At 55.3% G+C, this 26,835-nt stretch overlaps 1 protein-coding gene across 5 annotated transcripts; it reads left to right on the forward strand.

Moving 5' to 3' along the window:
• The first annotated feature begins 637 nt into the window (after positions 1-637).
• Positions 638-25,268, forward strand: NT5C1A (5'-nucleotidase, cytosolic IA). Of its 5 annotated transcripts, none has more exons than XR_011390767.1 (7): positions 639-898; positions 7,403-7,570; positions 8,367-8,496; positions 9,938-10,060; positions 12,292-12,476; positions 14,235-14,960; positions 25,031-25,268. XR_011390767.1 is itself a non-coding variant. In XM_051857948.2 (6 exons), the coding sequence occupies exons 1-6, from the start codon at positions 764-766 to the stop codon at positions 14,598-14,600; spliced, it is 1,107 nt and encodes a 368-aa protein (XP_051713908.1). In that variant the 5' UTR covers positions 638-763; the 3' UTR covers positions 14,601-21,571. The 5 variants fall into 5 exon arrangements, 1 of the variants encoding a protein (XP_051713908.1); XR_007924096.2 differs by having other exon boundaries at positions 14,235-14,688; XR_011390766.1 differs by lacking the exon at positions 25,031-25,268 and adding an exon at positions 19,137-21,571.
• The last annotated feature ends 1,567 nt before the right edge of the window (positions 25,269-26,835 follow it).

Here is a 26,835-nt window from a genome sequence, read left to right on the forward strand (position 1 = left end):
CCAGGTTCAGAGTCCCTATGTGTCCTTTCCGTCCGGGTGGCTAGCCAAGAGGAGGGGAGCCTGGTCTCTCCGTGGACCTCAGGAGCCCCTCGTAGGAGAACCTGTTCTCTTAGTGGACCTCAGGGGACCCTCGCCTTGGCGTGGAAGGGCTGCTGGCTGGCCCCCTCCTTCCATTGCTCTCTCCACTCGGAGCGGGCCCCTGCTCTTGGATGGAGCAGTGCCTTCACCCTCAATCCCACCTCCCACAGTCCGCGGAATGGACTTGGGGTTTGAAAGAAAGGTCCCAGGATCCTGGCCACGAGTAGAAAGGGGGACGGCTAGCTAGGGGTGGGTGCGGGGACAAGCAGAGGAGAGGACGGCAGCTTTCTGTTTTCCGTTTTGGGGGAAAAAGTTATCAGGCCTGGCCTCTCTCCTCGCCCCTGCACGTCGCCCCTGTATTCGCGGACCCGCAGTGGGCCACAAACCTGGCTCCAGGCCCCCTCCTCCAGGAAGTCAGGGAGGCAGCGCAGCCCCGTGCGATAGGGGCAGGAGGCTGTGGGGGAGCGAGCTCTCAGCTGTGCCCCCTGTGCGTTCCGCAGCGGCGCTGGCAGCACAGCTCTGAGCAGGGCACCCCGCCCCGCCCCCGGCGCCCCCGCCACCCTCCCCGCCGCCCGCCGCCCTCCGCGGCTCGCGCCTGGGGTGCGCCTCCTCCCTCCCGCCTGGGCCCGGCGAGCTCCGCGTCTCCGCCGCGCCTGCTCCGGCCGGGCGGGCTCAGAGCCGGAGCATGGACGCCGAGAAGCCCCGGGAGCCCCAGGAGCCCCGCGAGCCCGGGCCTGGGGCAGAGACGGCGGCGGCCCCGCGCTGGGAGGAAGCCAAGACTTTCTACGACAACCTCGCGCCCAAGAAGAAACCCAAATCGGTAAAAGCAGGGTGCCGGCTTGGTGCGTGTGCGGGGGGGGGGGGGGGGATGAAGGGGAGGTGTCACTCCTGGGAAGGGGTCGCCAGCCCCGCCCCTCCACCCTCCACCCCCACCCCCAGGAAGGAACCCTTGGCTCCCCTCCGGGAGGGGGCACAGCTCCTCGGTTCCAGAACGCGTTCGGCAGTTGGCGCGGGCTCGGGTTTATTTTGGGAGCTCTGCTCTGGTGCTGTGTTGGTCCCCCCCCCCCCCCCGGGCCTTGAGTTCCACGCCAGGATCCCCCTCCCCCATGCTGTCATGAGGGCCCAGCTCCGGGCTGGTGGCCCCGGCCCCAGCATTTCCCTGAGCGGGCTGCACTTGTTGGCAAAAGCGGACATCAGCGCTGCCAAGCGCCCCGGGCTCTGGTAACCTGAGTCTGGAAACCTCCCTCCCCGCCGTGCCCTCCGCGCCCAGCCATGGGGGCAGCGGGTCCCGGACCCCGGCTCTCCGCATTGGGCTGCGAGAACTGCCTCCCTGCGTCCTAGGGGAAAGGAGCTGCCAGCTCCAGGCTCTGGGATCTGCGATCTGCCAGGGCTCCCGCCGCTGACCCAGAGCTCCAGCTCGGAGCTTTGCTTGCCTCGCCTTGAGCATTAAGATCCCTGCGACCCCTGACCCCTGCAAGGATGCCAGCCTCTCCCTCATCAGGCAAGTCCATGATGCCCTGGTGGGCCCCTGGGCGTGGCTCCCTCCAGCTTCTGCGATCTCAGAGCTTGGGGAAGGGACCAAGGACAGAGGCTGGCCCACAGGCACCCTCCAGGAAGCTCGAGCCTGCATTGGGGCCCAAGGAGGCCCACCCTGTCCACAGTCACTCCCGGGGCACCTCCAAGCCTCCACCGGCAGTGCGGACGTTGAGAAATGCAGGAGGCTGACTGCCTGTGTCCGGAGCTCCCAGTGCTGTGGGGATGGTGGGGGCTCAGGTTAGAGACCCTGCACGGTGCGGTGAGACTTCAGACTGGGGACGGCTTTGGGGAACGAGCTGACTGGAAGGTGGAGTTGCCTGGACAGAGAGCAGTGGCAGGACCGGCAAATGTACTGCCAGGTCGCACGGGGTAGGAAAGTGCAGGGTTGTTGGGAGAAGGGGGTCGGGGTGGGGTGTTGTAGGGGAGGGGAGGTTTGGAGGCCCTTGAGCGCCTTGTTTAGGCACCTCACCTGAGTAGGGCTCTGGGTTTTCAAACTAGCTTCCGCGGAACCCCACGTTTCCAAGGGTCTGCACACGTATGGATCAGATTTCTTCCTTCTTCAATCTACGTCCTAGACAATTCAAAGTGCGTTCTAAGACCCAAGTTCCTCCAATGTGTTAGGTGGAAATTTTAGCATCTTGGAGACCATGAACCAATTGACTTGTGTGGCAGGTTGCTTGCTATGTATTTATTTGTTCGCAAACTTCAGAATAAAGCTCTTCCTGTAATCTTGTGTCAAAGAAGAACATCCTGAGGTGGCCAGGCTTTAAAACAAAACAAAGCAAACTGCTTCTGATAATTTACAACCACACGTTGATGTAAATCAGGACTTCCTCAATGCTGTGCGAAAAACACGGGAGCCAACTGGCTGGGTGCTGAAGCCGAAGTGTGCTCTGGCATCCTAACCCCGAGTTGCAAGCTTGCTGTCATCCAGACAACTGGGTGGTTTTCATTGGCTGACTTTATGATCAACATAATCATATAAATGTGACGCATTTGAATTTGTAAAATGAATTTATGCCAATTATCTATAGCAATATCTAGCTTACATATTGGAGTTCTGCCCAAGAGTTCATTGAAATAAAAGGTCAACCTACTTTTGCAAAACGTGAAAACCATTATGGAGCTATTGCAGGGTTTTGCAGCAGGGGATTAACTTGGTCCCATTTGGCATTTCAGAAAGATCGCTCCGGGGCATCGTCTCCTCGGGAGGGGCTTGGAGAGGCTGAGCGTGGCAGCAGGCACACCAGCGAGTGGCCCCTGCCTGCACAGGAAGCTGGCTTGTGTCACATCCCCAGGCATGGCAAGAGGGGATGGATGCTGGGAACTGAGTAGCAAATGATTCCATGCTCAAAATCCACTTCCTCCCCAGACACCAAGGAAACGTGGAGAGCTCCAGACCAGCTGCCGGTCACGACCCCCTGGTCAGCCCCTGACCCTCCCTGCTCGCTGGGAAGAAGGCAGCCTGGAGGTTTCCTGCTCCTCCCTGTGGGGGCCCCTCTTCCCATAGGCTATTTTGGGGACTTTGGGCCTCATGGGCCCCATCAGGGCCTGACCTGGGTTTGCTCCTGTTCCCAGGGACCTGAGTGAATATTTAACCATTGGGGGCCCTTACCTCAGGGGGCCAGAGGACCTCCTCAGCCCAGAGCCGCTCAGTCTGCTCTGAAGTTCTAGAAAGAACAGCCTTCGGGCTATGTTTGTGTCTGGAACTGTGCTGGCCTAAATGGGAGCTCCTGGAGCCTGGGGCGGTCAGGGTGGCTGGGGCCGAGCTGCCCTCTGTTGTCCCTCCATCTCCATCCCCCAAGCCAGTCCTCAGCCTGCATCTCAGCTCCCCCCCCACACACACACACACCCCAGGGTGGGGGACAGCAGAGTGTGCTGGCAGGACCCTGGCTCTCTGGAACTCCGAGCTCCCAGACTGAGCCCCTGATGGAGGTCGGTTCTCAGCCTGGGATCGATCTGGGCTTCTTTCTGATTTCTGTGCCTGGTGGGGGGCCTGCCTCTGCGTGTGTGCAGGTGCTCAGCTCCTCCCCAGCTGTGGCCAGCCCTTTCACCTATTCCTTCAGCTCCGCCAAAAGCCTGCACAGTCTGGGATCTGCGGCTCCCCCAGAAGCCCAGGACCTCTGAGCCCTGGACTCCTCCTCCCTAGGGCCGTGTCTGAGCAGGGGTAGGACCCGCAAAATCTTGGGCCCCCGGCCCTGCCAAGGCAATGGCAGACAGGGTCTCAAAATTTAATACATCTATAACTGGCTCGTTTAGCAGTGGATAATTTTGTATGCCCATAGATGAAGTCATAAATACCACATGGCCCCTGGTAGAAAACAGGTTCCCCACCCCTGCCCTACAGGCTTCCTGGGTTGCCGAGAGAGGGTGTCTTCTCCCTTCTAACCCCACCTACCACCATGCCTGTCACTCCTTTTTCTTTAACACCACTTTCTTTCCTTGAACCCTCACACTGGTGCCCAAGGACGCACAGACAGACAGGCCATGGTGCTGGGCACCTGGAAGAGGCACTGGGGCTGAGCCTTGGAGGGGAGGCACCCGTCCCACCACTGCCTCACAGCGACCCTGTGGGCCACATGCGTCACCTGGGTTAGGGTTAAAAGCTGGGGCACTCTTGGGTCTCCCAGTCCTATTTTAAGTTCTGAAGGTACACTGCCACTCGCTCCAAGTGGCTATTTAAGTTCATTATCATTAAGCGACATTGAGAATTCAGGCTCACTGGTTGGAAGTTGCTCACAGCCACCTGGGCAGCAGATTCGTGTCTGTCCCAGGCTTGACCCCACAAAGAACCAGTGGAGTTGAGTCTACAGCCCACAGGCCTCTCAGGACCCAGCCAGAATTGGGGGTGTGAGCCCCCTCTCCCCCTCTGTAATGCCCTGGGGATCGTTACCCCGGAGAGCTCAGGTCACAGAGGTGGTGGGAAGCGGGGTATCTGTGAGCCACTAGGATGCCCACGTTCTGATCCTCCCCAGGGAGTACAGAGGTGCAGCTGCGCTCAGGGTGCCAGGGCGCCGCTCTCCATTCCAGCAGAGGTGGGTATCTGAGTCTATTTGCGCTGCTATAAAGGAGTGCCTTAGGCCAGTGGCTTCTGCTGTAAACAACGGGAATTCTGGAGGCTGCAGTCCAAGGTCAAGGTGCCGGCAGTCTCATTGTCTGCTGAGGCCCCTCCCATTGTCTGCTGAGGCCCCTCCCACTCACTTGTGGACAAGGACAGCGGGGGGGGGGGCCGGGGGGCTGATTTTTATAAGGACATTAGTCCCATCATGAGCCCCCACTCCATCACCTCCCAAAGGTCCCACCTATTTTTTTTTTAAGATGTATTTATTTATTTGAGAGGCAGAGTTATAGAGACAGAGACAGAGAGAGGTCTTCCATCCGCTGGTTCACTCTTCAAGTGGCTGCAATGGCCAGAGCTGAAAAGATCTGAAGTCAAAAGCCAGGAGCTTCTTCCAGGTTTCCCACGCCAGGTGCAGGAACCCAAGGACATGGGCCATCTTCTACTGCTTTCCCAGGCCATAGCAGGGAGCTTGCATAGGACGTGGCACAGCTGGGACTTGATCTGGTACCGGCTGAAAGGAGATGCCGGCACTACAGGTGGCGGCTTTACCCACTACTCCACAGCGCTGGCCCCAGGCCCTGCCTCTTAATACATCACCTTGGGAGTTAAGATTTCAACATACACATTTTCTGGGGCCACACGATTCAGACTCCAGCCTTGGGGAGGGAGTTCTGAGAATCTGAGAGGAGGTCCTTTGCAATCTAGTGCCTGCCTACTCTTCTGGGCTCGCCTGCACCCTTCCCCCATGCCCTGGCCGCTGTGCAGCTTTGTGAATGCCCCGTGTGCCCCTCCCCAGGCCTGCCCTCACCCCACTCCTCCATCAAGCTCTGCTCCAGGATGCCAGGGCCTCCTCTCCCATGACATCTTCCTCCAGAGCCCTCGCACCGAAACCTTGCGCTCACCTCTGCTCTGCCACTCATTCCCCTCTCTTTGCACCTGAGCCCTCTGTGTACCTATCTCTGTCCCCTACCAGCCTGTGAGCACCACAGGGCAGGGGCCAGCTCTTCACCAGGACCACTCCTAGGTAGGACTCGGGTGCTTGGCACAGAGAGCCAGTAAGTGTTTGTCCGATTTGTATCCACTAGAAAAATCCTCTGAGCACCTACTGTATAGCAAGTACTTTGAACAGGTAGGACCAGATGAGGGACTGCCCGCCTGAGAGGTTTTATTTATTTATTTATTATTTATTTATTTATTTTTCTGAGAGGTAGAGTTACAGACAGTGAGAGGGAGAGACAGAGAGAAAGGTCTTCCATCTGCTGGTTCACTCCCCAAATGGTTGCAAGGGCCAGAGTTGTGCCGATCCAAAGCCAGGAGCCAGGAGCTTCTTCCGGGTCTCCATATGGGTATAGGGGCCTAAGCTCTTGGGCCATCGTCTACAGCTTTCGCAGGCCATAGCAGAGAGCTGGATCGGAAGAGGAGCAGCCAGGACTAGAACCAGGCCCATATGGGATGCCGGTGCCGCGGGTGGAGGATCAACCTACTGTGCCAGGGCGCCGGCCCCCAGAGAGGTTCTCTTTGTGTCCATACTTTTTCCTACTGGACTCTGTGACTTCAGGGACACCAAAGGTTTACCTCCCACGCATAGTATCAAATACTAGCTGTAAAATAACAAGTAAATACTCAGGTCTCCTGCGCCTCCTAGAGAGAGAAATAGCAAAATAAGCAAGTGTTACATTTTGCTAAGGAGACTGGTGGAAGAGCTCCCAGATGGAGACCAAGGGTGGGGAAGACTTCCTGGAGACGGCAGCTAGGGGAGACTCTAGGTTGAGTAGAAGTTAGCTGGGTAGAGGGTCTAACAGAGAGCATTTGGGGCAAAGGGAACAGCAGGTGCAAAGGCTCAGGGGAAGACAGGGAAGGGGTGCTTGCCAGGGAGAAGGCTCAGATGGCGCAAAGCTGGGAAAGAGAGGCTGGGGTCTGTCGGAAGTCTACCGCGTCCTGAAGGCTGCCTACCGTGTTCTGAGAAGGGTTGGGCACCCGCAGAAGAGCTGGGCTGTGATGAGTCCTGAATTTCAGGAAACTCCCTGACAGCAGTGTGGACAACAGATTGGAGGGGGTGAGAGACGCCGGTGGCCGGGACTGTGGGAGGGAATGCAGGGAGAGGTGGGTGGAGGCCCGTGGAGATGACCGGCCAGGGGACTGGAGGTTGAGGTTGCCTTCGGGGCTCCTGCTTGGGCCGTGAGTGCATGGTGGTGTTGAGTTCTGAGCTGAGGAAGTGGGACGGGGGCAGGGATCAGGTTTGCCTTGGCACATTGAGTCCCAGTGTCTGTTAGTCAGCCGGCACAGTCAGATACACCAGGCTGGAGCTCAGTAGGCAGATCGGAGCTGGAGGTGAAATTTCTTATGTAATCGTCATGTTTCTGGGCACTGTCTCTTCCTAAGGGCATGGAGCTCCCATTTGGTAATGGGAACCATCTGGAGACCATCGCAAGCGTCAGTCCTGCTCTGGCCACATACGTGGTATTCATTTTCTTGTCCTGTCCAGATGGCCATGCAGGCTGCCATCTCCCCGAGGGCCTGTCCCTCCAACACACTGTGCTCCTAGGTGGGGAGCCACCCTCTCTCTCACTGCCCAGGGCGGGGTCCTGGCCTGAGTCTGCTCCTGCCCAAAGCTGGACCTCTTTAGGGCAGAGACCGGCTGGGTCTTCTCCAGGTCCCCAGAGGGGCTTGCACGGGGCGGGGGGGGGGGGGGGTCTGAGCGGCGGCCCCTCTCCTGCGTGTGTGCAGCCCAAGCCTCAGAATGCGGTCACCGTCGCTGTGTCCTCCCGAGCCTTGTTCCGCATGGACGAGGAACAGCGGATCTACACGGAGCAGGGCGTGGAGCAGTACGTGCGCTACCAGCTGGAGCACGAGAACGAGCCCTTCGGCCCTGGACCCGCCTTCCCCTTCGTGAAGGTGAGGGTGCTTCCCCCTGGGAGGGGTTAGAGCAAAGAGCTCCCGTTGGGGGTCGGAGTAAGGAAAAGGGGGACTCTTTGGACGGGTGCACCCACTCACCTCATTTTTTTTTTTTTTTTAAGATTTACTTATTTATTTTGAAAGCCAGAGTTACAGAGGAGGGAGAGACATGGAGGGAATCCTCCATCTGCTGGTTCACTCCCCCAGATGGCCACAGCAACCAGCACTGGGCCAGGCTGAAGCCAGGAGCCAGGGGTTTCATCCGGGTCTCCCATGTGGGTGGCAGGGGCCTAAGCACTTGGGCCATCTTCCACTGCTTTTCTCAGGCATGTTAGCAGGGAGCTGGATCGGAAGTGGAGCAGCCAACACTCAAACCAGTGCCTGTGTGGGATACCAACATCTCAGGCGATGGCTTCAGCCACTACGCCACGACATCGGTCCCTCCCACTCAGCTCTTTAGTGAGGTGCCCTGAGCAGTAAACCACCTGCATGTGTGGCAGAGAACAGCATCAGGACGAGGGAGTCCATGGCCACCTATCCCCTCCCAAGCCTGACCCCTGACCCCCTCGCCTCCCTTCACTGGGTCCCTGGCCACCGACTCCAGGTGCCATCCTCAGGGCTCCGTGCAGCATCCATTTAGCAACCAGAAACTATTTCAGAGCCCACACAGCCTTGGGGACTAGATGACCGGGAGGGTACCTGCTGGGCCGTCTCGGGTCGGGTATCTGCACCTATCAGATCAGCTGCCACACCAAAGGCAGGGTCACACATCATGAGAGCCCTCCGTGCCTTACAGGCTCTGGAGGCTGTGAACAGACGGCTGCGCGAGCTGTACCCAGACAGCGAGGAGCTCTTTGACATCGTGCTCGTAACCAACAACCACGCTCAAGTGGGGGTCCGCCTCATCAACAGCATCAACCACTATGGTGAGCACGGGGGCTCCAACCACGGGACCCCACACACACACCCAGCCCCAGCCCCAGCCCCAGCCCCAGGGAAGGCTCCAGACCCTGCAGAGGGAAGTGGTAGCAAACTGGAATCCCAGTTGCGTGTTGGTAAGCTGGCTCCTCACACAAACCAGCCAAACCCTGAATTGCAGGATTATCGGTTTTCAGGGGGTCGATCTTCCTACTGGGCGGGTTTCAAGCTCCCTATCCAGCTCCCAAAATCCTGAAGGTCAAGTGTGGTCTCTTGCAAGCCGGCGCAAGCCAGCTCCAGTGCACACGGCACAGACCCTGCTCTCTGTGATTGGGGAGGGCACTTCTGCCTCCGTGCCTCGGTTTCCCTAACTAGGATGGGGCCGTCAGGCCTCCCAAGGCTCCTGGGAAAATCAGGTGTTATTATTAGAGCAAAAGGGCTTTGTATCTAAGACCAAGCTCAGAATTGAAGGTAATAGACCCTCCGAAGGCAGCTGAAGTGGAAGAAAATAATTTCTTATTGGGTTACAGAGGTGTCTCAGAACCCCAGGGCAGGAAGCCAGATTGGGCCTTCAAGGGCTTGGCTCCAAGCAGTGCTGGTCTCTCCAGGTTTATTCTCCTCTCAGGGCCACGTGAGCCCTTGTTTGTGCTTCTCTTGCAAGTTTGTTCCTTTTTTTCCCCCTCGTCTCTCTCCCCCCTAAACTGGATTGCTCTGCTTTTCTTGAATATAAAATCATATCCAGGAAAAGCAGAAAAATCCAGTTTGGAGAGGGAGAGACATAAATGTACGTTTATAGGTTTACATGGCCTTGTTTTAAGCAGCCAGGACAGTCTGGTTGGCATTTTTAAAATGCTAATTTCAAATCGCTGGGAACAGAGGCGATATTCAAAATATTTAACCACTTATGTGACATGGATGCTGGGCAGCCAGGATCGACAGTGCCTGTGTACTGGGCCCCGCAGAAGTCCGGCCATGCCTACCTGCCGTGGACGGTGGGGAACACAGGGGGCCTGGGTAATGGGGTGGGGTAGTGTTGGGTAACCCAGTGGACTCAGAGCAGCATCCATTTAGAAACCAGAAACTATTTCAGAGCCCACACAGCCCTGGGGACTAGATACCAGGAGGGTACCTGCTGGGCCGTCTCGGGTCGGGTATCTGCACCTATCAGATCGGCTGCCACACAAAAGGCAGGGTCACACATCACGAGGAGAGGATTCCCTGCAAGAGGATGCTGGGAGCCGGGTGATTGCTCCAGAGACGTGATCACGTGATCATTCCCATTTCGTGGACGAAGAATGGAGGGGCATGGAGGTGGGCCATGGGCCTGAGATCCCCCTGCAGCCTGCCACCTTTCAGAACCAAGGTGGCATCTCCTGGGCACAGAGGGACCACTTTGAGGCCCTGAGGGTTGACCCTGACCTCACCTGGGTTCTCTCGTCCTCCTCCCAGACCTGTTCATCGAGAGGTTCTGCATGACAGGTGGAAACAGCCCCATCTGCTACCTCAAGGCCTATCACACCAACCTCTACTTGTCAGCTGACGCGGAGAAAGTGCAGGAAGCCATTGATGAAGGTAAGTCAGTGGGGAGAGGGGAGAGCGTGGGGAGTCAGGCAAAGGGGAGCCAGAGATGAGAGGCCTGGGCCTACAGCTCGGAGCTGGTGCTGGGGTTGCCATGGTAACCAGAAGGGGAGCCCATCCTTCATTCCTACGACCTGATCCATACACCCATACCTTTTCTACTTCCTAACTCTGGCCCTGCTCTGTGAAGGAGGCTTTTACTCACCAGCATCCCCCAGCCTCTGTCTCCATGGAAACCCTCCTTACCTCCCAGAAAGCCACCCGGTTCTGAGAGGCTTCCATGTCAGTCGGAAGAAATTCTGATTTCTGCATGACCACGGGGAGGGTCATTGCCAACAGCTGGACTGGCCGGGGCTGTGGGGAGGTTAGGAGACCCAGCTGCAAGTGCCAAGGGGCAGTTCAGGCGAGATCCACAGCCGCAGCCCTCCCGACCACGCATGCATCCTTTTGCCCAGAGACAGAAGAGCCCACAGCGGAGCAAGCACTGCCCGGCTGCCAGGGGCAGGTCCCTCTATCAGGCAGCAACACAGTCACTTTATCCTCCTCTCCCGTGCTGCCTCCTGCCTGCAAGCCCGGCCTCTCGCCCTGCTGACTCACTTCTCAGAGCTGCTCAGAGTGCCACGGGGCTTGCTCTTATTTATTTTTAATTTAATTAACTTGTTTGAAAGGCAGAGATGGAGAGAGAGGGGGGAGAAAGAGAGAGAGAGAGATCATCCATCTGTTGGTTCACTCCCCAGATGCCTACAACAGCCAGGACTGGGCCAGGATGAAGCCAGGAGCCAGAAGCTCAGTCTGGTCTCTTACCTGGGTGGAGGGATCCAACAGCTTGCATGAGGAGCCTCCTCCTAGGGTGCGCATAAGCATGAAGTCGGAATTAGAAGTGGAGCTGGGGACTCGAAGCGAGGCACTCCAGTATGGGATGCAGGGGTCCCAGGCAGTGTCTTACCCTCTGCAGCAAAAGTCTGCCCTCAAAGAGGCTCTCTCTTTTTATTTATTTATTTATTTATTTATTTATTTTTGACAGGCAGAGTTAGACAGTGAGAGAGAGACAGAGAGAAAGGTCTCCCTTTTTCCGTTGGTTCACCCCCCAAATGGCCGCTATGGCTGGCGCGTTGCGGCTGGCACACTGTGCCGATCCAAAGCCAGGAGCCAGGTGCTTCCTCCTGGTCTCCCATGCGGGTGCAGGGCCCAAGCACTTGGGCCATCCTCCACTGCCTTCCGGGCCACAGCAGAGAGCTGAACTGGAAGAAGAAAGAGCAACTGGGACAGAACTGGAGCCCCAACCGGGACTAGAACCCGGGGTGCCGGCGCCACAGGCAGAGGATTAGCCTAGTGAGCCATGGCACCGGCCAAAGAGGCTCTCTTTAACCAGGAAGCAAAGGCCATTTCCCCAGACTGGTGTCGCACCTTTGGGTCAGCACCTTGGCACTGGCGCGTGGGCAACTTGATCTCGGGCTGGGGAGCAGGGAGGCGTTTGGGGGAGGCCCTTCTCAGGGTGGCAGTGTTTCTGGGTCACCCGGGCTCTGATGTGGCAGAGTAGACAGCGCCTGGTCTGATGCCCAGAGTCTGGGCCTGCCTGTAGCATCCTCAAGCTACTGAAGTGGCTGTGAGGCTGGCTCTGCTCCCTCCTCCACAGCTCTGCGGGATGCTCCAGTCCCAGAGGGCAGGCAGGGAGTGGCCTCGGGAGAGACTACAGAATGGGCTCCGCAGCCCCCAGCTCTGCAGCCTCCTAGCACTGGTGCTCTGCGGTCCAGCGCAGCTCTAGCCTGGAGCCTGGCGTCCAGCAGGTGTCCATGACCCCCTGGAGGGGCCCAGGGCTGCAGACATTGCTCAGTCAGCCGGAGCTGGTGCTACTGCCCAGGGCGCACTGTCTCATGAACCCTGGACAGCCAGGTGCCCCGAGGAAGTGTGCCTGGGTGCCACTGCGGTTGTAGACTGAGGGTGCCCACCCTCCACCCCACACGGCAGTTCGAGATGCCAGTCCCACACAGAGCTAAGAAGGCCTTCATTTTACCTCAGCCCAGAGAAGGTGAGAGCGTGGGCAGACTGACAGTGAGAGAGCAGCCCAGGCCCGGTTAGAGTCGGGGCTCCCCCCACCCCCACATAGGTCTGCATCACTGACATCGCCTTGCCCTGATTCCTGGGTGAGCCGCTGGGACCGGAGTTTCTGGGGCAACCCAGCCTGCTTGGACTTACGCCGGGCGATGCTGCCTCTCTCCTGCCAGGCATCGCGGCTGCCACCATCTTCAGCCCCAGCAGGGACGTGACCGTGTCCCAGAGTCAGCTGCGCGTGGCCTTCGACGGGGACGCCGTGCTCTTCTCGGACGAGTCGGAGCGCATCGTGAAGGCCCACGGGCTGGACAGGTTCTTCGAGCACGAGAAGGCTCACGAGAACAAGCCTCTGGCCCAGGTGCTGCACCCGCACGGCCCGAGCCCCGGCGGGCGACAGGGCGGCTCCCCAGGGCCTGAACCTCCTCCCCGGACTCCAGCCAGGTCCCTGACCAAACCTCCAGGCTTCATCCCTGTCACTTGACCCCTGAGGGTTCCCCAGTGAGCTGCCACCCTTCCCTGAGCCCCTCTCCCTCACCGAGCTCCCACCCCGCCACTGCAGCCTCTATGGTCTCTCTATGGCTCTCTCTATGGTTCTCTCTACGGCTCTCTCTATGGCTCTCTCTACGGCTCTCTCTAAGGCTCTCTCTTCTTTGCAGCTCCAATCCCTTTTCTATGGTTTCTGCCCCCTTGCTGAAGCCCCTGACCCCTTTCTGAAGTCTCCATCCCCTCTCTGAACCCCCACTCTCTCTCTCTCTCTCTAGACCCCCGTCTCTGAAGTCCCTCTCTGCCCCACCCTCTCTCACTGTAGCCAGCATCGTCTCTCTGGAACCCTGGCCCTCTCTGAGCAGGGTGAGCCAGCTGAGGAGGGAGGGCACCCCGGGCACACTATCTCCTCTGTGCCGCCTGTTGGTGGGGCTCAGTGTCCACCCAAGAGTGAACTGTGTCCTACAGCTTGGGGGGAACTCCCTGGACTTGGAGCTACTGGGATTTCCTAGCCCTCCTGGGAGCTCCTACTTAAACTTTTCTTTTTTTAAGATTTATGTTATTTATTTGAAAGGTAGGGCAATGGAGAGAGAGAGAGAGAGATCTTTCATCTGCTGGTTCGCTCCCACAAATGGCCACAATGGTAGGGGCTGGGCCAGGCCTAAGCCAGAAGCCTGGAACTCCATCCAGTTCTCCCACATGGGCGCAGGGGCCCAAGCATCTTCCACTGCTTTCCCAGGTACATTAGCAGGGAGCTGGATCAAAAGTGGAGCAGCAGGACTGGAACTGGCAATCCCATATGGGATGCCAGAATTGTAGGCGGTACCTTAACCTGCTGTACCACTGCACTGGCCCCTGTTTGAGCTTTTAACAAAAATGCAGGTGCTCAAAATTCCCAGAGCCCCTCTCTTTAGGAGCTCAGCAGGCTTCAGGTGTGGCTCCAGAATGCTCATTTTATTTCCATTCCTGAGGGTTCCCTCTGACGTCCTTGGGCATCCAGGGCAGCAGAGTGTTCCCACTGAATCACAGGCCCAGCCCAGGAGCCCGCTGCTTGCTCTCAGTCACCCACAGTGAGGGGTCCCCAAGACTAGAAGCCCGCCTTTCCTTAATTCTGGCTGCTTCATCATCGTCTGGGTCTTTGTTGCTGTGTCCTTACTGAGCCGCCTTGTCCTGGCTGCTGTCGAGAATGAATCCTTGCCCTGGAGAACTTGAGTGTGACTCCCTGTGCCGCAAGGGTGCCCGGCGGGATGGGCAAAGTTGGCATTCAGCAGCGACACTTTGGTCCGTCTGTCCCAGCTGTTTACAGCCGGGGTCCATTCTGATTGGAGGGTGCCTGTGCCCAGGTGACAAAATACTTCTAACGTCCTCCCTCCTGCTGGGCACAGAAGGCCATGCTCCTGAGCTGTAGGACCGACCCCTGTGACGCAGCTCCAATCATGATGGGACAGAGTCACAAACTGACACAGGGACCTGCAGCACCACCCACCCGCCAGAGATCCAGGCAGGACCTCCTGGGAGACTTTGGGATCCTGAGCCACTTTCTCACCCTAGCCAACACACCCTGACTTTAGGGAAGCGAGGGGCAGTGTCTGGGAGGAGGCTGAGCTCACTCCGCTCCTGTGCCTTCTTGTAGGGCCCACTAAAGGGCTTCCTGGAGGCGCTCGGCCGGCTGCAGAAGAAGTTCTATGCCAAGGGCCTGCGGCTAGAGTGCCCGATCCGCACCTACCTGGTGACGGCCCGCAGTGCGGCCAGTTCCGGGGCCCGGGCTCTCAAGACCCTGCGCAGCTGGGGCCTGGAGACGGACGAGGCCCTGTTCCTAGCTGGTGCGCCCAAGGGCCCCCTCCTGGAGAAGATCCGCCCACACATCTTCTTTGATGACCAGATGTTCCACGTGGCTGGGGCTCAGGAGATGGGCACCGTGGCCGCCCACGTGCCTTACGGCGTGGCGCAGGCACCCCGGCGAACTTCACCTCCAAAGCAGGCCCCACCTGCACAGTAGCTGAGCTCCCGCTTCAGGCTCCCCGTCGCACCCGGACACCTCGCCCTGTGGACCTTGCTAGTTCCTTCTGCATGTCTGCCTCGTCCCTGTGAGTGCGGTGCCTGTAGGAGATCGTGGGACTGGGCTAGCATTCTCACCATCCCCTGTTTAGGGAAAACTCGGGGCTGTGAGCCAGGCTGAGACAGCAGGACTGGGGCAGAGAAGCCGGGTTTCAGGGAGAAGATGATGGGACTGAGGGCCGGAGACGCCAGGATGCCTGGCTGGGATGAAGACCAGCTCAGTGGAGAGCAAGAACTCTCCAGTGAGATAGAGTGGATCTGGCTTCAAAGCTCTATCCTGGTCTTCATCACACGACTTTAAGTAAGTCTGTCCCCTTTGTGGGCCTCAGTATTCCCAGCTTTCGGGTGGTTTTCAAACTCTCGTTTAGCCAAAGAAGCTTGGTTTTAGAAGAGCGCCCTCTTTTTAAATTTTGCTAAAAATTTATTCATTTGGGAGGCGGGGGGGGGGGGGGGTCACGCCCATCTGCTGGTTCACTTCCCCGAAGCCCAAAAGAGCTAAAGCTGGGAGCCTGGAGCTCAGTCCAGGTCTCCCATGTGGGTGGCAGGAACCCAATCACTTGGGCCATCACTGCTGCCTCCTGGGGTACACATTAGCGGGAATCAGAGTCAGGAGTGGGGCCGGGTATCAAACCCGGACACTGTGCTGTGGGGCACAAGCACTTGCCCAGCCCACGTCTGCCCCCAGATTGCCTTCTCTGAAGGAAGCGCTCCGTGCCAGGGCTGCTGCTGCAATGGGTGACATCTTTGTGCCAATTGCAAAAGGGACGTTGTCTCTAGATGAACAAATAACACAAAGATGGCCCTTCCTCTGGCCTCACCTGGACCCTTGCCAGGTTACACAGCTCAATCGCAGAGTGGAAGCTGGATCTCAAGTCTCCCGCCTGCCCGTCCCTCCACCCAGAGGCCTTTGTCAAGTGGGCAAAGTGTGCAGTGCTCCACAGCAACCCCACCAATAATTTGATGTGTTTGGAAACCACTAGACAAGATGACCCCTCTGCTTCCTGCGATTCTGTAACCCAAGCCATCTCGGGTCTGTGTCCAGGTGGAAGGTTTGTGGAAAGTGACAGAAAGTGTAAATTTCACCAGCATGCAGATTCTCCTCAGGCCAGCAGGGGGCACTGCAGGCTCTTCCTAGGGAGGCGTGTTATTGGCGGCCATATCAAAGTTTCTTTTCCTTTTAACCAAAGTTCAGTTGTTCTTGCCCATCAACCCCCTGCCTCAGCCTTCACTCTCCCAGTTACTGCACCTGCTGTGCCGCAGGCAAAGAGGCACAGTATCTGGCTACTGCTGTACGCAGGGGGAGAAAGCACAGCGGCTGAAGCTGACGGTCACCCAGGCTGCACCCAAGGGCACGGTGCCACCTTCGTGAGGTGTGAGGCGGCCGGCGGGTGTCTGGTCTGAGACAACGGATACAAAGGCAGCGACCGCTCCGAGGGGAAGGAGGTGAAGTGTGCGCTAGCAAAATCCTCCAGCCTGTGAGTGGGAGGCCAGGTGGAGCTGCCCTGCAGGGAATGAGCTCCCCGTCACTGGGATGCTATGCGAGGGATTCCAGGATGGGGCGAGCTGCATCAGTGGATCCTCCACCCCTGTGGGAGCCCCCGCAGTGCCTCTTCACCGTCCCCTCTACCTCTACCTGGCTGTCTCTGGAGAGTGTGCAGCGGCGGTGCCGGCCCCCAGGAGGACCAAGGAGGAGCTCCTGCGAGGAGTCCGAGCTGTGAGCGAGCACCTGGGGAAGGAAGCCAAAGGCAGCGTCACAGCGGGCGGGGGCCTGGCGGCACAAGGCCTGACTCTGCCCTTGGGTGGACTCAGCCTGGAGTCTGAATGGGCACAGATTCTGGGCACTGGGGGGGGGGGGGGCAGAAAGTTAACCCAGGAAGGAGGAAAAAGAACATGGAGATGCTTCTTAAAACTGGCGATGGTTTGGGCTGGAAGAGAAGTGCTGGGCTGGCCTTTTGCCATCAGTGCTGGCAGCTCCAGCGGCCGGTCTCAGGGAGGAAGGCTTTGCCCCCACTGCGGCTGTCTTATCAGGGGACACTGGCGCCAGTGCACTCAGAAGGGCGCGTCGGAGATGGCTTTGCACAAGGTCGTTTTCCTCGCATAGCCGGGACCACTGTGGCCAACACAGCAGGCCTCAGGACGCAGGCCTGGTCTGGAGTTCCCTCCACTGCCGGAGCTCTAAGCCTAGCCCAAGAACAGCCCCAACAACATGAAAAGCAGGTGAGAGGGGAGCTTGGCCTCGGAGTCACCTTCAGTGGGGGCCAGACCACGTGACAGCCATCTGCTGCCAGGATCAGAATTGCCCCTTGGAGGAGTCTCCAGGACTCATGGAGCTGGTAGTTCTATGAAGCTTGCAAGGCTGGGTACAACCCAGGCTTCCGAATGGCATTAAGCTGCCTGGCCCAGGGGTGGGGTGACCCATGCACTGGGACAACAGCACCAGATGTCACCCAATTGAGATAAACTCCAGGGATTCTGAGACCTATGAGGTCCTGCCCCGGGGGCCGAACGATGAACAGCTGCTCTCAGGAAGCAGAATGGCACTGGAAACACTAAGATAAGGTGCAGTAAAAGCCGTGGATCTTCCTGGAGCCACCACTAACAGACAGGGACAGACAGCCCCGGGCGGTCCAAATTCTATTACAGAAACCACAGGGAGCATCTCTGGCCTGGGAGTAAGCGGCCCGAGGTGCTGGGGGCTGGCATAGGCCACAGCCAGACAGCCCTGATGGTCTCGTGCGGGGAGCAGTGTTTATTGCATCATCTGGAAATTACAAAGCCAGAGGAGCGCCACAGCCCCAGGCCTGACTGGGGACCGCATGGCTCAGGCAGAGAGGCCTCCACTTCTGAAAATCTGCACCCCTTCCCTGGAAAGCACCATTTCCCAAAGAAGTGCTGCAGAACACGGTTCCCAGCACAGGCTGGTCCGCAGTGCTGATCCCGTGGGGAGCAGACACCCTGCTGCTGCACACTGAGGTTGCCAAGATCACTGCACAACAGCCCTCTCCCTGGCCTGAGAGCCCCATCAGATTAGCAGAAATGTAGCAGAATATACCAGGAAAAACAAAACAAACAAACAAACAAAACCAGAAACCCGCAAGCAGTTCAAATCCAAGGTCGATTTGGCATTATAGTAATACCCAGTTCGTGTGCACTAGCACAAACTCGTGAGTAAAATACTGAAATGCCTCCACACCAGGAGGGTCCCTCGGAGGCCGTGGTGGCCGTGGCCCTTCCACTGTGAACTTTCCCATTTTCTCATAACCCAGCCTGCAGGCGGCTGCACCAGCCCTGTGGCCAGAGAACCCTCTGTTTTATGGTGTCCCAGCCATGCTGGCTTAGGAGGTAAAATAACTTGCTCAAGGCCCCACAGCGCTGGAACTGAAACTCGTATCTGTCTGATGCTGGGGCCAGGCTCTCAACCATTTTGCCGTCCTGTTTCTAGGAGAGAACTTTGGAAACTTCATGGAACAACGAAGAAAATACTATGCATGGATTGCAAACCAATTTTGCACCAAAATAAGCTTATCTTTGAAGTCCATTTCCGGTGAACTTTCTGAAATACCCTTGTCTATTCCCATACGGACGCCCATATCAAGAGAAACTTCATTCTGAGGCCTTTGCTGAAGACGTGTTCCCGACAGTCCTGTTGGCTTCCTGCCTGCTGGAATGCATTGGAGCGGGTACATGTTTGCTATGGCTTCCTGCATAGCAAGAAACCGATTTAAATGAGAGCCAAACATTTATAAATCCCCCTGAAGCACTTCCCAACAACACCCAAGTTCTTTGGATCCCAGTTTGAAGACTCCTGTCTTGGATTAATGCTGTTTTGGCAAATCAGAGGGGCCTGGGCCTCATCTGACCCGATACCTACTTTTGTGAAGAAATCTTTATTGGCACACAGTGGGTCCATCTGTTTCCATCTGTTTGTGGCTGCTTCCCCAACACCACAGCAGGGTTGAGTTGTCACAACAGGGTCTGCCGAGCCGAAAATAGTTCTTGGATGGTCCCCTACAGAAAATGGTTGCTGACCCCTGGGTGTTGCTAAGGCGAACGGGTGTTCGCCCAGTCCTGTCCTGGGGGGGATGAAGCAGGTCCCATGCCCCTAAGCATCTGAGGGCAGAGAGCTCAGATACACGGGCTCCATGCCCATTGATCACTGATTGACAGTTGAGGAGAAGCCACCAGGTTTCGACCCCTTTCAAGAGGCCCATGGCCCGTTGTAATCTGCAATTTGTTCATGCATGAATTTCACTTGGGTGTTCCCTCCCTGGGGGAGGCTGTGGGGTTCCTTGGCCAGCTGGCTGTCCAGCCTCTGCCCAGCCTGGCTCGGTGCTTCTGACTTATTGCTGGCCTCCTGGGTGGCTTCGGGCAGTTGTGAGTGCTGGTAGGTGGAAAGGCTTAATCCAAACATACAAGGTTTGGATTAAAAGTGTTCCGCGTTGCGTTCAGCAGCTCAGATCTAAAAACTCGTCCACAGGCTCTGTGAAAGCAAGAAGTTCTTCAGCAGAGGGTCCCAGCAAGGGCTTAGCCGACCCGAAGCTACAGATCAAACCCCGAGAAAGTAGGAATGCACTTTTCTTATGGTACTGGGGTGTGAACAGCGAACACAGCTGCCCTCACGATGGAATTGTGCATCCGAAGGTTCCAGAACCCCTGCAGAGTGGCAGGCGTGGTCCCACCCACAGTCACAGCTGCCGCTCCAGCGTAATTCCCCTCTACACCCAGACCTGGCCTCAGAATCCTTCTCAACTCGGCATCCTGAGAAGGCACCACCAGTGGGTGGGAGTTGGTGTGAAAGCTGAAACCTGTTTTGCTATCCTTACTGGTTTGGGGCATTGCTTCTCAGGAGGCATGCAAAGTCCTGAATGCTCATTCTCCAAGACTATGATGCCAGGATCTCACCTGCCTCGGGGCCCAACACATGGGAGAAAAGGAACAGCATTCGGTGGCTGACAGATCCCCAACACCTTGGATCGTCCGCTCGGCTAGAAGCAGAGTACAAAACTCCTCTCACCAGCAGGCGGCACTGCAGGCCAGCCTCAGGCTGCAGACCCCTTGGTCACGGTATTCACGGGTTTATTTCTCTCCTTCCTTGCTGCTTGGGGCTGTGCTGGACTCTCCCTCTGCCAAGCAGCTCTCTCCAGCCATAAAGGACCTCAGGTGCTCTGCAATGTTTGCTGACACGCCTGTGTGAGGAGCTGATGGCTCTCACCGGTAACCACTGTGATTGTGTGTATGGATGTACGTACAAGTGTACAACAGGACAAAAGCCTGTACAAGGTGTGGTTATGTGGGTATGCACATACCCGTATGTGGTCATGGGGTCATGTGGGTATGCACAATGGCTCAGACACTGCTGATGAGTGTGTGTGTTTGTGTGTGTTTATTCTTCACTAAAAGTGTGTCCCAATGGAAATCTCTAAGAATTGAGACCCTTGGGCCACCCTGCTTCCTGGGACTAGTTCTGGCTCTGCCCATTGTCTCACGGGCATTTGCACAGGAACAGCTTGGGGGCTACTGAGTCCCAGCCTTCTTCTCCGGCTTCCAGTCTCAGGCCTACAGGGTCTTGGCTCTCCACTTTCTGTCTCCTGTTCCTACCCCCTGCAGCCTTGGAGGGAAGTGCTAGAATCTGTACTAAGACAACCTTATACTGTATCTGCCTCATCATGCCCACTTGTTTCTTCCTTCTCCCTAACAGTGCCAGGGCCAATATGTCCAGTTGGGCAGATTATGCACTGCAAAAATCTGAAGGGAGTCCCTTCATACTATGACTGCCAGCTGCACACAGGTGGCCCAGCTAGCTCACGGCTGTGGTAGGAGAGTTGCCTCCCACCCTGCCCCCTGGCCCATCCCAACATAGGCTGGAATTCCTTCTTCTGCTAGTCTGGCCCAGAAGTGACTTATCTTTGGCTTTGGTTGGGAAGTAGCTCCCTGATGGGCCATGCCCCAGAGGCCTTTGTGGTTTGATTTATGAAAGTGAAATATGGCTGGGAACTTGCCAGTTGCTCATCTTTGCACAGTAAGGTAAACCAAAGCTCTGTAGACGGGGCTTGCTGACTCCATGCTCCTGGCCTGTGGGTGGGGCACCTGCACAGGCTGACAGCCACAGAATTAGGATAAAGGCCCCTAGGCCAGACCTGTAGCTGCCGCTGGGATGAAACCCTCTGAGGTCACCAAAGACCAGAGGCCTGGGCCAGGGGTCACAAACCCCTATGCTGAGGGGCCAGGCAGGAAGCAGGCCTGGGTGAAGCTGAGGCAGGATGAGGCTGGCAGACACTTGTCTCGGGGTCTGCTGTGGCTTCTGTGGCCAGCAATGCCACCCCAGTTTTCAAGAGGAGCTACAAATCCAGATTTTCAGGTGTTGGCAATGAGTTGAAAGTTGAGAAACAGCGTGCAGGCCAAATGCCACGCATCTCGGGCTTGAACCAGCCCTGCAAGCTCTAGTTTGCCCAGCTGACCCAGGCCCAGGGAGTTGGGTCTCTGAGACTCACATTACCAGGAGTGCGAGGGTACCAACATCAGATGCACAGTTTGCGATCTTCAGGAGACCCTGGGGGTGACCTGGTTCTGCCCTTGGTGTTCAAACTGTGTGCACACAAATTTCTTTAACCTCCCAAGTGCCTCCCGAAATGGTGGCAGTGCGTGCTTCCCCAGCGGTGCGGCTGCCCTGGCCTGGGATGACCCTACCCTTGCCTCCCCCAGTGTCACCCTCCATGGCTGCCGCTAGCACGCCGGTGGCACCTGCACTGCCTGGCTCCTTGCAGCCTTTTCCCAGGTATGTGCTACAGGCACCATGTGCTTGTCAGCATGGAGCCCGCCGTCTCCTTCTTATGCGTGTCCTGTCCCCTCCTGTTGCAACAGGGGCTTCTGCCTCTTAAAAGCCATAAAAATAAATCAAAGGTTTTCAATGCAGTTGAATCGTCTTTGGGGTTTTTTTGTTTGTTTGTTTTTTCTCCACAATTGGATTCACAAACTAACTTGTGGCTGCCTCTAGAGGAGCCGGCACTGTGGCATACCAGGTTAAGCTGCCACTTGTGATGCTGGCATCCCATATGGGCGCCAGTTCGAGTCCTGGCTGCTCCACTTCTGATCCAGCTCTCTGCTCTGGCCTGGAAAAGCAGTAGAAGATGGCCCAAGTCCTTGGACCCCTGCACCCGCATGGGAGACCTGGAAGAAGCTCCTGGCTGCTGGCTTCAGATCGGCCCAGCTCTGGCCGTTGCTGCCATTTGGGGAGTGAGCCAGTGGATGGAGGACTTCTTTCTCTCTCTGCCTCTGCCTCTCTGTAACTCTGCCTTTCAAATAAATAAATAAATCTTAAAAAAAAAAAAAAAAGAAAGAAAGAAAGAAAGAAAAAAGAAATGCTTCTAGGACACAGGCAGTACCATGCATTGGTGCTGGGGTTTTCCTGTAGACACCTCCACCCCCTGCACGAAGAGCCCCTGGGGGATAGTCTGTGAGGGAGCCTGAGCCCAGCACAAGGCTTCCCTCCGGGCATGGCCCCGGTGTGTGGGGATAGAGTAAGAAAGAAGAGGAAAGGAGAAAGGGTGTGCGATGGGCAGGAAGAGTCACTCTACCTCCAGCCCCGGCCCGCACGTGGTCCTCCTCCCCGCTCCTCCTTGAGCTCTGCAGGGCGGGCATTCAGGAATGGTTTAGCTGGTGGCTCTCGCTCAGACTTCTCAGGAGGGGAGTCAAGCTGACCATCCTCACGCGGCGTGCCTGGGGCTGGAGGAGCTGCTTCCCGCGGGGCACACTCACGTGGCCGTTGGCAGCTGCCTCAGTGCCTTGTCACGGGATTGCTCGAATGTTCTCCTGGCCTGGCCTGGCTCCTCCCCCAGAGTGGGTACTCTCAGACACAGCAGGAAAAAGTCACGCCGACTTTTATGGCTAGCCTCATAGGTGCCATACCTTCACTTCTGCTGCGTTCTGCTGGTATTCCAGACCAACGCTGACACAGTGAGGGAGATGACTACACCGGGGTGTAAATGCCAGGGAGTGGAGAGCCTCAGGGTCATCTTGGAGCCTGGCTACCCTACATTACTATACTTCCATCAGCCTGGTGCAGCCAGGACCTCCAAGGCTATCCTAACCGTTCTCCAGCCTCCTGGCAAGACCAGACGCAAAGGTGCTTCCTTGACTTTCCAACCTGAAGTCTCCCCACCGTCCCCCCTGCCCCTACCCAGGCACTACTGATGGAGAGAGACACAACTGTTCATCCACTTCCTTCCACCCCTTCCAGCACACTCCTTCGTGGGCCCTAGAGTCATCTACTTGGGGACACGATGCAAACTGTTTTCCCTGAAATCTCGGTCTCACTGTCAAGTTTTTATAACATTCATACGGCCATGGTACCAGAGCTGCTTATGCTGGTTTGTAGCCAATGGACCATGTCCAAGGTGACAGAAAGGGCAGGGGTGGAAGAGGAGTTGGCAGCCCTTCCTCCTCAGGCCCTGGACAAACAAACCCAACCCTCTGGCCACAACGGAATCCTCTGCTCTCTCACATCATCTCAGATTGCATTTGGGGCAAACACCATGACACAGCAGAGATGTGACTGTGACTTGGAGCTGGAAGACAAGGGACCGTGGGTTGGCCAAATTGTGAGTGTAGTTTTTTCCTCCTTCCTCTTCCTGCCTTCCCTTTGAGAACTGCATGTTCTTTTTTTTTCCCCCACCCTTCTGCTTACTATAGGTCAGTTTTAGTTGCCAAGAGGTCATTTACAAATATCTTTATTGGGTTGGCATTTAGGCACAGTGGGGTAAGCCACTGCCTGCGACGCCGGCGTCTCATACGAGTGAGTCCCAGCTGCTTCACTTCCAATCCAACTCCCCGCTAATGTGCCTAGGAAAGCAGCAGATAGCCCAAGGAGTTCCAGGCTTCTGGCTTCAGCCTGGCCCAGCCCGAGCCATTGTAGCCATATGGCGGGGTGAACCACCAGACGGAAGATCATTTTCTCTTTCTCTTTCTGTCTGTTCCTTCCCCTCTCTCAGTAACTCTGCCTTTCAAATAAATAATCTTTTAAAAATATATTTTTATTGTACAGCAGGGTGACTATAATTAACAATGATATATTCTTTTTTAAAAAACATTTATTTATTGAAAGTCAGAGTTACACAGAGGGAGAAGGAGAGGCAGAGAGAGAGAGAGAGAGAGGTCTTCCATCCGCTGGTTCACTCCCCAATTCACCAAAGCTGCTGGAGCTGGGCTGATTTGAAGCCAGGAGCTTCTTCCGGATCTCCCACATGGGTGCAGGGGCCCAAGGACTTGGGCCATCTTCTGCTGCCTTCCCAGGCCATAGCAGAGAGCTGGATCAGGAGTGGAGCAGCCAGGACTCAAACCGGCCCCCACATGGGATGCTGGCACTGCAAGCAGCAGCTTTGCACTATGCCACAGCGCCGGCCCCACAATGATATATTCTTAAAAAATTCAGAGTGGATGTTAAGTGTTCTCACCCCAAAAATGATAACTATGTGAGGTAGTGCATTTGTTCGTTAGCTAGATTTAACTATTCCACAACATACCTATATGTATATATATATATTTTTTAATTTATTTGACAGAGTTAGACAGTGAGAGAGACAGAGAGAAAGGTCTTCCTTCTGTTGGTTCACCCACCAAATGGCCGCTACGGCCGGAGCTACGCCAATCCAAAGCCAGGAGCCAGGTGCTTCCTCCTGGTCTCCCATGCGGGTACAGGGGCCCAAGTACTTGGACCATCCTCCACTGCCTTCCCAGGCCACAGCAGAGAGCTGGACTGGAAAAGGAGTAACCAGGACTAGAACCTGGTGCCCATGGGGGATGCCGGCGCCACAGGAGGAGGATTAACCAAGTGAGCCATGGCACCAGCCAACATACCTATATTCTTTAAAGATTTTATTTATTTATTTGTGAGGCAGAGTTTCAGATAGAGAGAAAGGTCTTCCATCCCTGGTTCACTTCCCAAATGGCTTCAACGGCCAGAGCTTGGATGATCCAAAGCCAGGAGCCAGGAGGTTCTTCCAGGTCTCCCACGTGGGTGCAGGGGCCCAAGGACTTGGGCCATCTTCCACTACTGGTGCTGCAGATAAGAGCTTAACCTGCTATGCCACAGTGCCGGCCCCGCCCTGCCACTTACTAGTTGTGGACCATGAGTGAGCAACCTTATGTCTCTGAGCCTCAGTTTCCTTATTTGTAAAATGGTGATAACAGCACTGAGGTCATAGGGTCTATTGTGAGGATTAAATGAACTGATTTGCAGAAAGGGTTTATTCCATTCACTGTTAAGATGTGAATTTGGGGGCCGGCGCCGTGGCACATAGATTAATCCTCCGCCTGCGGCGCCGGCTTCCCATATGGGTGCCGGTTCTAGTCCTGGCTGCTCTTCTTCCAATCTAGCTCTCTGCTGTGGCCTGGGAAAGCAGTAGAAGATGGCCCAAGTGCTTGGGCCTCTGCATCCGCATGGGAGACCTGGAAGAAGCTCCTGGCTCCTGGCTTCAGATCGGCATAGCTCCGGCCATTCCAGCCATTTGGGAAGTGAACCAGCAGATGGAAGACCTTTCTCTCTGTCTCTCCCTCTTACTGTCATGTAACTCTACCTCTCAAAAAATAAATAAAATCTAAAAAAAAAGTGAAATTGTTATTTAACTTCTTGAGTTACCTCATTTATAAAAATAATGCTTCCTAAAACTGACATATAATTTTGTATGTATTTATCATGTATGATGTTTTGAAGATATTTATCTTGTATGACATCATGTATGACATTTTGAAATGTATGTAGGCTTGGGCCTGCTCTGTGGTGTAGTAGGCTAAGCCTCTGCCTGTGGTGCCTGCATCCCATATGGGCGCTGGTTCATCATGTCCTGGCTGCTCCTCTTCCGATCCAGCTCTCTGCTGTGGCCTGGGAAAGCAGGAGAAGATGGCTGACGTTCCTGGATGAAGCTCCAGGCTCCTGGCTTTGGCCTGGCCCAGACCTGTCCACAAGAGTGAACTAGAGGATGGAAGATCTCTCTCAGCCTCTGCCTTTCCTCTTCTGTAACTCCACCTTTCAAATAAATAAATAAATCTTAAAAAAAAAAAAAAAAGAGAGAGAGAGAGAGAGACAGACAGACAGACAGGTTTTTTGAAAAACTGGGAATAAGACTTGCCATATGATCCAGCAACCCCACTACTGGGGAGACACCCAAAAGACTTGAACACAATCAATCAAAGATACCTGCACCGCTATGTTTATAGCAGCACTGTTTACAATAGCCAAAATTTGGAATCAACCATCATATTATTCAGCTTTAAAAACGAATGAAATTCCACCATTTGCAGCAATAAGGATACAACTGGAGGACATGATGTTGAGTGAAATAAGCCAGACCCAGAAAGACAAATACTGCATGTCCTCCTTTATATGTGGGAGCTAAAATTTGAAAAACAAACAAAAAAAGAAGAAAGTCTGTATATATCAGTATTGCTGCAAATATAGTTTTGTGAACCTTTGTTTTATACTTTGGCTAAACCAATGATTAAGAATGTTATAGCACTAGAGTTTTAATGATCTGTAACTACTTTAAAATGTACTGTATATAGCTGAAATGGTCACTTTTCCATTTAATTACTATTTATTAGATGTTTTCTATATTCCCATTAAACTAGGGTCTTTTACTTTTTTCTTTTAAACTTCTTATCAGTGAAGAATTAAGCCTTTCTACTTTAATATAAATTTAAAACATGTTGTTTCAAAATCTAAAAAAAAGACAGAAATGAAGGAGGAGGAGGGTAGGAGGGAGAGATGGGGAGAAAGGAAAGCAGTGGGAGGGAACATCACTATGCTCTTAGAATTACAAATCCCATTGAATCTATCAAAAACTACTTAAAACTTTTAGAAAATTTAAAAATAGAAAAATAAATGTTTATTTAAAAAAAAAGAATTGGCAGAGCTAGATTTAAATTTAAGTTGCCTGGCTCCAGAAAATGTCTCTTAAGTGCTATACTGTGTATATATATATACATATATATATATATATACATATATATATATATATGAGAGAGAGATTTATTTTATTTATTTGAAAGGCAGAGTTACGAAAAGGGAGACAGAGAGAGAGAGGTCTTCCCATCCTCTGGTTCACTCTCTCAATGGTTGCATTTGTCAGGGCTAGGCCAGGCCAAAGCCAGGAGCCTGGAACTCCATCCAGATCTCCCACATG

Source organism: Oryctolagus cuniculus, chromosome 7, assembly GCF_964237555.1.
Source record: "Oryctolagus cuniculus chromosome 7, mOryCun1.1, whole genome shotgun sequence".
Lineage (NCBI taxonomy): Eukaryota > Metazoa > Chordata > Mammalia > Lagomorpha > Leporidae > Oryctolagus > Oryctolagus cuniculus.